At 43.8% G+C, this 13,997-nt stretch overlaps 1 protein-coding gene across 11 annotated transcripts in view; it reads left to right on the forward strand.

Annotated features, from left to right (window-relative positions):
* The window catches only part of Oca2 (OCA2 melanosomal transmembrane protein), a 231,444-nt gene that overhangs the window by 66,111 nt on the left and 151,336 nt on the right, over positions 1-13,997 (forward strand). For all 11 annotated transcript variants that reach the window (XR_004516156.1, XM_010612938.3, XM_010612936.3 and 8 more), the window contains 4 exons: positions 4,140-4,211; positions 7,549-7,614; positions 11,699-11,755; positions 13,819-13,943. Coding sequence is in view for 10 of the 11 variants with exons in the window: in XM_010612938.3 (XP_010611240.1) it covers positions 4,140-4,211; positions 7,549-7,614; positions 11,699-11,755; positions 13,819-13,943 (320 nt within the window). In the remaining variant the exon portion in view is untranslated. The remainder of the gene's footprint in view (positions 1-4,139; positions 4,212-7,548; positions 7,615-11,698; positions 11,756-13,818; positions 13,944-13,997) is intronic.

The following is a 13,997-nucleotide window of genomic DNA, read 5'->3' on the forward strand; positions in this document are numbered from 1 at the left end:
TCATGATTCTTTGTATTCTTGTGATATCAGTAGGAGTCTCCTTTTTCAGTTATGATTTTATTTATTTGAATCTCTTATTCTTGCTCAGAATAGTGAAGGCTTGTCAATTCTGTCTTTTCACAAATCAACTCATTTTTTCTGACCTTAATTTTCTTTCTAGTCTCTGTTTCACTTATTTCTGTGGTAATTCTAATAACTTCCTTCCTTGTAAATTTGGGCTTAGTTTATTTTTCTTTTCCTTTTTACTTGAGATGTAAAGTTAGGCTGTTTGAGATCTTTCTTCTTTTTTTAGTGTAGGCATTGCTAACAGTACCTCTTCTAAGATACTTTGTTGTAGTCTGTAAGTTTTGGTTGGTGTATTTCCATTTTTGTCTTAAGATAATCACTCATTTCTTTTTGAACCATTTATTATTCACATGTGCATTTCATTTCCAAATATTTGTGAATCTTCTTCCTATTTCCTTGTTATTGATTGCTCATTGTGTTTAGAAAAGATAATTGATATGTTCTGCTCCTCCTAAAATCTAATACTGGTGCGTGACCTAACATAGGACCTATCTCGTGTGCAACATCCGCTTCTCATATCCTGTGTATGCTCTGTGTGTGCCTCAGGAGAATGTCTCCTCTGCTGCTGCTGCTGGGTGGGAAGTTCTGAATATGTATGTTAGGTATACGTGGTCTAAAGGCATCATTCAAGTTTACTTCTTTTCCTAAACTGGTTTTCTGTCTGAAATGTTCTATCTGTTCTTGCATGTGAAGCCCTGAAGACCCCTATTGTTACAGCGAGGCTGTCAGTTTCTCGCTTTGGATCTGTCAACATTTATTTTGTATAATTAGATGCTGCAATTCTGGCTGTGTACTGTGGATACTTTTTTAATATTCCTGTTGAATTCAAGCTTTTATCGTTTCACAGTGTCTCTAGGGTCAGGTTTGACTCTGAGTCAATTGGTTTGATCTGCCTTTAATGAGTTCTGCTTTCTTTGATCGCCGTTTGCATGGAATCTCTCTCTAGACTTCCTCCGCAGGCCCCAGGTCTGGAGAGTGAGAACTCCTTGCCGCATCTAACGCCCTGTGTGCTGGGGAGTTTGGCGGTGTTCTGGATAACTTTAGAGAAGACGCTGTGGGGCTGTCCCGGGACTCTTTTCGCTCCTACTTTTCTCTTCTACTTGCAGCTTCGTTCATTGGTTTTCTGCTGTTGGTTGCTCTTCTGAGCAGTGAGGAGAACCCGAGGGAGGTACTTTACGTTTCTGCCCTCACGACACTCTCAGCCTGTACAGTGTTAAAGAGATAGGAGCAGGCGTTGTAGGCTCAGCTGATGAGGAGTAGGTGGGAAGGCGGCCACCGTGCTGCAGGCGTGCGAAGCTAGTGCAGCTTTCTGTGTCCTGAGAGGGCTTTGGCTGTAGTAAGAAGCACGCTGGGTTTCCAACACACATTGGGGAAGAGGACTTTACGCAATCCTTTAAAATACATTTTAAGCATTTTTATTGATTTTAGCATTTTGACTCACATTTTTATTATTCCTCAGAGTAGAGAAGTTATTTTTCCTCATCGGAGTAATTTAGGGATGTACGTAATCACCTAAAGCAATCTCATCTTCTGAGACCATTTAGTTAAAAAGGTTTGATTCCACCTACCTGAGGCTGATTCATTTTTCTCCTTCTGTTGATGGAGATGGAGCCTAGCGCTTTGCTTGTGCTAAGAATGTGCCTTCTGCTGAGCTACAGCCCCAACCCCTGGTCATCATTTTCTCACAATGGAAGAGTTTTCTCCTTCCTGCGATGTGTGGGGCTCCAGACAGTGGAAGGATTTGGTGGAAGGCTGGGTTTCTTAGTGAGGGCTGGCTGTGTCCACATGCATGAGAGTTGCTTGTGATTGTGTTGTCTACAGGCCAGCATGCACCTAGAGGGCCAGCGTGCTGTCCAGGGGAGAGGGGAGCTGATGGTGGCAGTGGGCTTGGCGAGCTCGGTGATGGTGCTTGTGCTGTCAGTGAGGTCATGACCTGTCCCTCCATTGTCCGAGAGCTGTGGTGGGTGAGGAGATCAGTGCTGTGTCTGCAGCTGCGGCTTCCTGTTTCCAGGTCTGCTCTTCTGTGTATCAATGGGCTAAGACTCCATTCTCTGCATGGCCACAGATCTCCTCCAGAACCGAAAGCTTCTCGAGGCATCGATGTAGGGTTCTGGTTTTACAGAAGAGTGGACAGCTCGTCTCCAGTAGAAAGAAGGTGCCCAGAGGGAGAAGATGCTGGGTCTACCCCTGCGTCTTCTTTGCCTTACCACATGGGGAAAATGACTCAGCGTTCTAAGACTCCGTTTCCTCATGTTTAAGTTGGGTTGTGATGGTGGTTTCTACTTAATTGGTAATTGTGAAAAGTCCATGATATGAAAATCTGTAAAGCATTTAATAAGTGCCGGTAGGTACGCAGTAGGCACCCAATAACAAAGTTGGCTATTTCTGCTGCTTTCCAATATAGCTGACTGGTGACTAACGGTGAGATCGCTACTGAAAGTCTCTATTCCCTGTGAAGTCAACCAAAAAGTTAGGTTAGAAGAAAAGAGCACGCAACAGGTTGAGATTGCAGAGATCCCAGAGAGAATTCTGTCTCCATTCTACTGTCCATAACACCCTTATTTCCCATCTTAGCCCACTTTCTGTTGCTATAATACAGTACCCGAGGTTGGGTGAGCTTGTGGAGGTGGGAGGTCCAGGAGCCACAGTGCTGGCGTCTGGTAAAGCTTCTTGCTGCATCAGGTCACCGCAGAGGGCTTCACACGGGGACAGAGCAAGCTAGCCACCTCAGACTCCTCCTCTTCTTGCAAAGCCATGCATAGCTAAAAATTAGCTTTGAATCTAGAAAAATAAATTATGAATGAAATGATCTTATTCAGAATTTGAGTTTCAGATTATTACTGATAAGAATGTCAGGTTCTGTGAGGTAGAAGCCATAGAACAATCAGATTAAAATTATTTTATGGTATTAATAAATAAATACTCTCTGCTGATGTTTAATTCTATACTCAGTCTCACCAAGTTCCTTTTGTATTTTTTATCATTTTTATTGAGGTGTAATTTAATTCCATAATTTCACCATTTGGGAGTGCACTGTTATTTTTCTAAATTTGTCACCTTGATGATCCAGTTGTAGAATATCCTATAGCCCCATAAGCATCCTGAGGACCTATATTCTAGTCAATCATTGTTGCTACCTCCAGTCTTAGGAAACCGCTTTTTCTAAATTTTCCTTTTCTAGATAGTTTCTATAAATGGGATGATATGATATGCAAATGTTTGTGTCTGGTTTCTTTCATTTAGCACATTTTAAATGTATCTATTACAAAGTTCCATGTGTAAATTCTATGTTGTGGTATGTTACACTGACGTATCTGTTCACTACAGACACACATTAGGGATGATTCCAATTTTGATGTGTGATGTGGACACACGTTTACATTTCTGGTGGGTAGGTACCCAGTGGAATTGTGAATCACCGGGTGAATTTATTAAAGAAACTGCGGACTCTCCCACAGTGGCAATACCCTTATCCATTCCTATCAGCCACGTACGAGGCCTCCAGCTCCCCCTCATCTTTGCCTTTTCTCATATTTTGTCTTAGAATTTTCACATCCATTTGAATTATAGTTAAACAGAAAAGATCCTTTTATGACGCAGTGTTAATATTGGAGTCTCAGTTAGATTAAGTGTTTGTGTGCTTTTGGTTTAATAATAGTAATTGGGAAGAATTGATCTATGTTGTTGAACTAATGGTTCAGTTGTCTAGGGAGTAAACAGTAAGTAATTAATGATAATTTGCGGCACGTTACCTTGTGGAACACACTTTATCCAACCTTCTGCTGCCTTGTCTGGGTCATCTAAGTATTCAGGGGATGAAAGCTTCCATTCCAAGGAGGAGTGGTGGTTGGGTGTCCGTGAGGTGTCTAGACCCGGAACACTGAAACCTTGTCTTCTTTCTTTTTAAAAAAAATTTATTTATTTATTTATTTATTTATTTATTTATTTATTTTCTTTCTCATTTTAACAGCACGACATACAATAATCAGCGTAGACACTGGTGTCAATACCCGCTTTTGTGTGTGTTAGATCCCGTGTGGCCTGGCATGAAATCATTTCCTGTTTCCTTCTAGATCGTCCACAGGACTCTGGCAGCCATGCTGGGGGCTCTTGCAGCATTAGCGGCTCTGGCTGTGACTGGTGATGTAAGTTGCAATGTTCAAAACCACTGGTTTTACCACTGGGTATAACATCAGACCCAAGAAACCCAGGAACGTGGGCTGCACTTGCTGTTTTTCATTCTTTTATATACTACTTCCATGTCTTTGCCCCAAACCATGCTTAGAGATATGAGCTAACAGCAGCATCGATGAATGTTTTTCATTTGATTTCATTACGCACACATCTAGGTAGTTTTACTCCTCCTTTTGGCTGAAGAAAGCCTCACCCTACTCGTGCGTTTGCCCAGGTCTGTGTGGCTCAGCAGTGTGAGGCTAGATTTGGTGTTGTTGGCTCTCAGGAGCTACACTAAGACATTTGAGCTGGAGCAGAGAGGTGGGAGATGAGAGGCAGCTGGGGCTCGGGCTTGGCGACTTCAAGAGGTTCCAGAGATGCAGTGTAGGGCTGATGGTGCCCTGTCAAAGCCTGATGTAGCCCAGCTGGCAGGGACATGGGGAACAAGAACAGAAATAAGAGAAGCCAAGAGTTCCCGGAAACAGGGGCCAGACTTGTTTGAGAAGCAATTCTGGAACTGAACTGAGAGCCTCCCGGATGTGACAACACACAGGTCCAGATTGGAAAATAACTCTATGGAATTTGATGAATTACTCTGAAAGTTGGTACCAGAGGCTATTCAGCCAACCCGAGAATTATAACTAGTTTAAAAAACCTATTTTGGAAGGCAAGTTGAGTAAGTTATGATTTTTTTAATTTAAATTTTGGATGTAGGCCTTGCCTGAGAGTAACAGTAAGAACTTGAACTTATTCTTAGCTACTGTTGGTATATTAAAAAAAAAGTTAATCCTGAAGATAAAGGCATAAAGCCATGCTCTTTGCTGTGAGCCCCTATAAAAATAAAAAGAATATTAAATACTTCCAACATACAATGGCATAGGGTAAACATTCCCATTCCAAAAGAGACAAAGGGGGAATGGAAAGAAGTGAAACCAAAGCAAGAATGAAGGCCAGGAGAGTAAGCATTAAATCCTGTTTCTGCTGTGCGTGCGTGTGTGTGTGTGTGTGTGTGTGTGGTGAGATATGAGCATCAATGGGCTTGGGTGGCCCTGCTCATATGAGATTGGGCCCCCTTTTGGTATAGCTCCACTCACTGCCTGATGACAGCCCACATTCCTGGCATTTCTGACTTCCTGGGATCTCTACTACACTTTTGGTTCCACTCTCATAGCTTCACACATGACCTCTCTAGAAATCCTTGGCTGGCCTCCCGGGTCTTCCTTTGAAATTTGTGTAGAAGCCTCCCTGACCCTGTAACTCTTGTCTCCTGCATACCGGAAAAGCCAGCACCACATAGATGATGCCAGGATCTGCCACCAGCTGAAGCAATATTAGAAGGGCAGGCTCCCTGCGATCATGGCTGCAACAGCCTGGATGGCTGAGCTTGCAGGAAGTGTTTCCCTCTGTGGCCCTGAATGGGCAAAGCACCCTGGCCATCTCTTCTCAGATGAAAGCTATATAGTTTTGCACTCTTGAGCCTGTAAAGGGTAGGGTCTTGATTATTCCTAAAATACCTTTGAGCCATCTTTCCTTTTTTCCTGGTGCAAACTCCTTGGCTTCTTTTAACGCGAATCTTTTCAGCAGCTGTGCTCTCTTTTGTCTTAACTTTGCAGGCGCTTCCTTTCTGGTGAAACCAAAAACTTTTCAAATGGGCTTTTCACTGCTGATTTTCAAAGCAGTCAACAATATCCATCCCATGACTTGAATGTTGGGCTATTTTAAAATTTCCTCTGCCTGATTAGTTTGCCGCCCTTAACCTCAGTCTCCTGAAAAGTCTCATAACTTTGGCAAAATGTAGACAAATTTGATGCCAGGGCATTACACACATGTCCTTTAGTCTTGTTCCTAATGGAGTCTTTGCTCTCACCAGAAATCTCCTGAGCCTGGCCTTTACTGTCTACATTTGTATCAGTACTCTGGTCTTCTAAGCTCTGCCCAGCACTGCACATCAACCACTGTTCACAACATTCTAAGGATTCTCTAGCCTTTCTGCTTTTCCAAACATCTCCAAGCATTTGCAAACAAATTCCAAAGACTTTTAAACCACATGGTCAGGTACAGACACAACAACAATCCCACTTCCTCTGTGCCAAAATCTGTCGCTTTCCTGTCACTGGGGACAAAATGCTCAACACTTGAAACTTAAAGGAGGAGAAGTTTATTTTGGCTTCCAGTTTCAGCCTAGGGTCTGCTGGCTCTGAGGCAGTCCTGGCATGGTGGAAGAGTATGGCAAAGGAAAGCTGTTCAACCCATGGCAGCCAGGAGCCAGAGAGAGGAGGGAAGAGCCAGGGACAAAATACACCCTTCTGGATCACGAGCCAGTGACCCACCTCCAGCCAGGTGCCACCTGCTAATGTCACATGTGCTATGGACCCATCCATTGATGAGTATAGCACCCTCTGATCCAGTTACCTTTCCCACTCATGAGGACTTTGGGGGACATTTTAGACCAGTGGCATTGGACCTATGGCATGTGTGCCACAGAAGGCTGTATCACTGAAAGCTCTGAAAGGTTTGCTGCTGTTTTTGACCATAAGAGTCGGGGCACATGGGGCTCAGGCAGAAGACTATCCAAGCACTTGTGATGTGGCCTCATGCCATTACAAGGAGAAAGGCATGTGTGGACTCTGCTAGAAAGATAACTGTTTTAGTCAATTAGTGTTGCTATAACAAAATATCTGAGACAATCAACTTAAAAAATGTTTATCTTGGCTCACAGTTTTCAAGGTTTTAGTTCATAGTTGGTTGGCCCCATTGCTTTTGGACTTGTGATGAGCAGTACCTCTTGGCAGGAGAGTGTGGCAGAGGAGTTGCCCAGCTAGTGGGAGCTAGGAAGCAAAGAGAGCAAGAACAGAGACTGACATGTGGAAGAGACAGCCCCCTTTCTGGTCATGTCCCACGTGACCTAACCTCCTGCCACCTGCCTCCTAAACGTCCCCCACTTCCCAGTAGCACCAGGATCTGGGGAACAAGCTCACATGAGCCTTTGGGGGACACTGCAGCTCCAAACTGTAGCCTTAACCTTAACGGTCAACCCTATATAATTTGAGCAATAGTTCTTCCTAAAACGTTTCCAGAGGTAGGGTTATGGTCCTTAAAATTATGCCATTCTGTAGGTTTGACAGTAGAGATGCAGCAGGTCATAAGTATTTTTCAGCAACAATATAATCCAATTTCAAAAGCGGGCAGCTGATATGTTTTCATCTCTGGTCCAACAAGTGCATTTATAGTAAAGGGCAGCACATTTTCAAGCTTATCCTCAGGAAGGTGGCCACAGGATTAATTAGCAAATCTGTGCTTTGATTGCAGAGACCCAGCCTGACCCAGGTGGTGGAGTGGATTGATTTTGAGACCCTGGCCCTGCTGTTTGGCATGGTAATTATAGCCCTCCCAGTGGGACATGGCCCCGGGCTTGCTGAAACCTGGGCCCTTCTCTTTTGCTGGTGTTGCTGCTCGCCATCCTATCACTATGTTAAAGGTGCTATGTCTTTTGACAGTTAGAGCTTGACTGAGAAACGACAGTACAAGTCCAGCTAATTTCTTTAGGAGTCAGTGGAATGACTGGTGCTTTGATTAGTTAGCTGGAGAGTTTCAGTTGAAAGTCCATGGAACAATAAAACAAGATTGCCATTTAGAAAAGTTAGCATTTAAAAAAAAAGTTACTATGCTTGAAAGCAATGACACCTCCCCAAATGAGAGGACTGTATAAAAGTTTCAGCGATTGGAAAAGTACTTTTAATTCTATAAAGGAATCAGTGGTCTCTGACAGTTTTTTGTGTTTGCTAATTTATCATATTGTCAAGTGGCCATTCTGCTATGTGCTGTGACAAATGTCACCAACTCAATTCGTATGAATCAAACTTAAATGCAGAAGTGGATTAGTGTGGAACATTCATCGTAAGTGGATTTAGCTAGAACAAGTGGACTTTGGCAAGGCCAGACGACCTTGGGAATGGCTCATGCATTCCTCAACAGACTTCAGAATAGTTTGGGGAGCTGAAAGAGAGGTGGTGTCCTTGGGCCGGAAAACACCCTGTAAAGCAGGTCACCGCGTGTCCAATTACCCTTGCCAGCATTTGATCCCTCGTGGGGTTGAAAGATACGTGGAGAATCCCGCTGCTCTGTTTTCACCTGACCCCAGGAGGTGCTGGCTGCTCCTGTGGGAGGGGAGGCAGAGCCGCACCCTGATCTGAGGCTTCCTGGAAGAGCGCATGTTTCTGTTGAGTGCTGAGAAGCACCCAGGATTTGGGCATCTGGATGGAAGAAAGGAAGATTTAAAAACATTTAAATGAGTGACGTGTTAGCTTGCTAGAGCTGCTACAATAAAGTGCCACAGACCGTGGATGTGACAGAAAAACTGATTTCCCACCTTTCAGGAGGAGCAGGAGGCTGGAAGTCTGAGATCAAGGTGTTCTTGGAGTTGGTTTTCTCCAAGGCCTCTCTCTTTGGCTTGTAGACTGCTGTCTCCTCCCCATGTCCTCTAGGTTTTCCCTCTCAGCGTGTCGGTGTTCTCTTCTTATCCTAGGAGGACAGTGGTCATACTGCTCTAGGTCACTGGTTGTCTACCCCAATAATCTCATTTTAACTTAATTGCCCCCTTAAAACCCCTACCTCCAAGAGTACATTGTGAGGTGTTCTGGATGAAGACATCAACATACGAATTTGAGTGGGTGACAGACAGTTCAGCCCATAAAAATGGCCTAATGTACTTTTTTCTTTTTTTTGAGTTTATTGGTACATTTTAGGTATATAGTACAGTAGTTCCATTCATTATGGGATCTTGTATCTTTACATGACAGGTCTTGGTTCTCATTTTTTCCCCGTGTCCATGCCCTCCCTTCACCCCCTCCTCCCCTCCCCATCTACAAACATTTTATTTCCATTTTTTCATTTTCTCATATTTTTTTCTTTCCCTTATTACCTTTCTCCTACCCTTCCCACTTTCCCTACACCTTTTGCCCTTTTCTTCCTATTTCACATTGTCAATTAGATCATTAGGATCTTATGTACTATTATAGTTTTTCACACCAGAGAAACTATTCAGTATTTACACATGTGTGACTTATTTATTTCACTTAGGAGTATATCCTCAAAATATATCCATTTTCCTATGAATGAATCTAATTCCTCATTCTTTATGGCTGAGTAGTATTCCATTTTATAGAAAAAACACATCTTTATCCAGTTTCCAACTGATGGGCAAATGGGCTGTTTCCAAGTTTTACCTATTACAAACTGTGCCGCTAAACATAGGTGCACATATATCACTGTGATGTGATTCTTTTAATTCTTTTGGAAAGATACCCAGCAGAGGGATGGCTGGGTCAAATGGAACCTCTAGTCCCAGCTCTTTGAGGTATCTCCACACTGACTTCCATAGTGGTTGCACCAGTCTGCACTCCCACCAACAATGGAGAAGGGTTCCTTTCTCTCCACAACCCCGCCAACATTTGTTATTGCGTGATTTCTTGATAGCAGCCATTCTTTCTGTGGTGAGGTGGAATCTCAGTGTTGTTTTCATCTGCATTTCTCGAATGACCAGTGATGTGGAACATTTTCTCATATATTTACTTGCTGCTTTTACTTCTTTGTCTGAGAAACGTCTGTTCATTTCAGATGCCCATTTTTGAATCAGGTCTTTATATTTGGCGGGGCTGACTGTTTTGAGTTCTTTATATATTCTAGATAATAGTCCTTTGTCTGAGGAGCAGCTGGTAAAAACTTTTTTCCCACATTGTAGGCTGTCTGTTAGTTCTGTTGATGGTTTCTTTTGCAGTGCAGAAGATTTTTAATAAGATGAGATCCCAGTTGTTGATTCTTTCTGCTAGTTCCTGTGCTACTGAGGATTTGTTCAAAGTCCTTTCCTATGCCAATGTCCTCAGTGTTCTTTTCTCTTAATTGGGATTGGTTCCCCAACCACTTGCAGGCTCTATGAGTCCAGAATGATAGGGGTGCAAAGAAAATGTACATCCCCAGTTCTCTTGTGTTTCTACCCTGTTTTCTGTTAGTCAGCCATCCATGGGGCCACGCAGGCCTCCACACGCATTTTGTGCACTCACGCACGCCTGTGTGGTCTTCCTTGGTGTGTGAATCACACATTCTGCAAACAGTCCCACAGCAGCCTTTCAGGTTAGGATGAACAGTAGGCTGCACTCGACAGGATAAATGTTTTTTTTTTTTTTTTTTTCTTTTTGGTACATTTTATTAGACAATGTTGGGCCTGCTATTTTGAAGTACTTTAATTTATACAATTTTATTGAAGTTTTGCAACTACCTAGCAAGGCACAAAACACTTAGAAGTGAGGTAAAAATCCTGAAGTTCACAAGGATCAAGAAATTTTTTTGCCTCAAGGCTGACTTACTCCTAAGTGGCAGAATGGGTGCTTGAACCTGCATCTTGTCCTTAAATTCAGCACGTGGTGGATGGGAGGAGTACAGGAGCAAGATGCAGTTCCGAGCTCGGGCTCCATGGTGGAACCCGTGTCTGTGCTGGCCCCGAGAAGTACCAGGGTTTCGGCATCTGCATGGAGAAAGGGAGGCACAGTAGACACAACAAGCTGAAAAAAATGAAAGGAATGATGTATTTTACCTCTGATGAAGTGGAAAACCTTTCAGCAAGTTTAAGCTGGTTGTTGCTTAAATTCAGGATAACTGGGTGTTTACTTTTTATTAGTAGTGAAGATGGTTGTTTACAGCAAGTTATTCTCATCAGTAGAGCCACAGGTTCTGGGTTCATACAGAGCTGGGAGGGACTCACTTCAGTGCAGTTGCCTTACTTGCATATCTTGATCAAATGGGCTGCAAAAAGGAGTTCAATTACTTTAGGAACTCAAATCTAACCCAGTTTTTTTTTTTTTTCTGTTTGTTTGTTTTTTTTTGAGACAGGGTCTCACTATGTAGTTGAGACTGACCTGGAACTCACTATGTAGTACCAACAGACTGGTCTCGAACTCACAGCGATCCTCCTGCCTCAGCCTCCCGAGTGCTGGGATTACAGGCGTGCGCCACCATGCCTGGCTCTAACCCAATTTTAAAATCTTGAAAAGTCTCAGTGTTGCTCCTGTGGACGGTCAGGTGCAGGAGGCCGCCTATTGGCCCACTTCCTCCTGGCTGCCAGCTTTGGGACTGGCAAATCACCTACCTCTTGGACCCTCAGCTTCCTGGTCTATAAAACAGGGGTAATAATGGTAATTTAGAGAGTAATGATGTTTGTTGTAAAGATTAAATGAGAGGACAATGTACCTTAGAGATAAGTTCCTGGACAAAGTACAAGCAGCTTGCAAGAGGTTCCACTTGAGGAGCCAGTCAGTGGACAGACTAAGAAACTTACCTTTCAGCAAGACCTCCAGAGCTTGATCACGCAGCTTTCAGAGGCCAGGGCTCAAGTCCGTAGCTCTGACGTTCCCATATGACCCTCCGCTGGAATAACCTCCGGTCTCCTTTTTCTCTTTCCCTATAGATGATATTAGTAGCCATATTTTCAGAAACTGGATTTTTCGATTATTGTGCTGTCAAGGTAGGTGCGATGTGCATTTAATAGCTATGTGCTAATTATGTGATATATTCATCATTTTGCAAATGAAAGTATCATTTAATTGAAGCAAATACTTTAAAATTCCACCCTTTCCAAAAATGCTTTCACAAGGCTCTGTGTAGTTACTGTGCTTAGCATGGCTCTGAGCAGCTCTTCGAGTTTCTCCATAAATAAATGAGGACGGAGGTCCAGGGAAAGAGTACTCAGGCGGGACGACTGCATGTGATTACAGCTGGCTGGTGGAGCTGCACATCAACCACTGTTCTGTATTTTATGATCTCCGAACACGTCAGGCCATTGGCTTCTGATTCCTTTCTTTTTGGTAAAAGATTTCAATGATTACTTTCTCCATGTGTAATGCAGACATTACACATTCACCATTTTTAAATGAGGGGGAAATGTTAGTTTTAAAGATTCCTTATGGACCTTATGTACTTGTTTACATTTTGGCGTTGAGGATTGAACCTGGGACCTCAGGCACACTCAGCGTGTGCTCTACCCACAGCTCCACTCTGTGCTGAGAACTGCTTCTGGTCGGCAGTCCCAGTCCTACGCCTTTAAAGGGTACAGTGGGTGTTTCCATGTACATACACACAATGTGGCTAATTACTACTTCTGTCATTTTGATCACATATACTTTTTCATGGTGACACATTTAAAACTTACTGTCAGTTATTTTGAAATCTATACTCCATTTTATTAAGTAGAGTCACCGCATTTGTGCAGTATGTTCAAAATCCATTGCTTTCATTTATCTGTATCTTTGTACTCTTTGACCAACATCTTTCCATCCCCTGCCTACCAGCCTTCATCCTCTGGTACCCACCGCTATTCGACACTTGTGTGAGATCATCTTTGTAAAATTCCACATCTAAGTGAGAGTATTCGGCATTTGCTCTTCTGTGCCCGGCTTATTTCACTTGACCACAGTGCATTCCAGGTCCATCTATATTGTTGAAAATGACAGGAACCCCTCCCCACCTTTTGCGGTGCTGGAGGTTGTACCGAGGGGTGCGGTGCCACTGCAGTACATCGCTGTTTCTTCATTTTCCCTCTGACACAGAATCTCACTGAGTCGCCTGGGTGGGACTGGAATCTGTGATCTTCCTGCTTCAGCCTCTCTCGGTGCTTTGAGTGGAGGCATGCACACTACACTTGGCGGCATAGGCCCGGTGGTGGCATAACTGGGTCATGTGGAAGCTGTGTTTTCAGTTTCTGAGGAACCTTCCTACTGTTTTCCGTAATGGTTGTACTAATTTACACTCCCACCAACCGTGTAAGAGTTCCCTTTTTTCTGCAGTCTCTCTGACACTTGCTATCTTTCATCTTTTTTATGAAGCCATTCTAACCAGTGTGAACCGATGTCTCATTTTGGTTTTAATTTGCAGTTTTAACTGAAGCCTTGGTGGGCTCTGACAGCAGGGTCTGTCTCCGGAGTGTGTACTGGCTTCATTATGCGTGGCTGGCAAGAGGAGAGCCTGCTGTGCCCTGCTAATGCGAAGGCTGGTGCTGACTTCCATAGTGTTTTGGGGATGGAAATGTTCTTTTAAAAATAACGTATTCAACAGAGCCTTTTGAAAACTCCAAATAAGAGACCCATGCTGTGATTTTTGTCATTTGTGCACCGTCTTGTACATTACAGGTAGATACCTAGCTTCTTTTTCCTAATCCACAACCCTAAAAGTGCCTGTCAGGTCTCCAAAGACTAGCAGATGCCAGAGTCACATAGGTCCCCAGTGCTGCAGCCCAGGCTGCAATTTGTTGATCAAATTCCAGGTGACCGGAAGGAGATTGACGGTTGACACTTTGTAACAAATTTAATCATCTCTGGGCACTGTGAAGACAGAGAATCAGGAAGAGAGAAGAGAAAACACAGCCCAGGCAATTTCCCAGGCCCTTTACCCTAGCAGCAGCAGGACTCCAGAGGATCTCAGCTTTAGCCCCCCACGTGTTTATTTAGGCCCCTCTTCTGTAGAGCCACCGATGGAAAACAGCATCCTTTCTAGAAACGCTGATTCTAGCCGTTCCTTCCCGTGTGCACCCAGGCGTACCAGCTCTCCCGGGGCCGGGTGTGGGCCATGACCCTCATGCTGTGCCTCCTCGCTGCTGTCCTCTCTGCCTTCTTGGACAACGTCACCACGATGCTCCTCTTCACCCCTGTAACGATAAGGTAGGCAGACACCCGCGAGTGTCCCCGCCGCTGAGGCGGGTGTGGTGGGACGCC

This window comes from Fukomys damarensis, unplaced genomic scaffold, assembly GCF_012274545.1.
Source record: "Fukomys damarensis isolate Sample0158 unplaced genomic scaffold, DMR_v1.0_HiC HiC_scaffold_7, whole genome shotgun sequence".
Taxonomy (NCBI): Eukaryota; Metazoa; Chordata; class Mammalia; order Rodentia; family Bathyergidae; genus Fukomys; species Fukomys damarensis.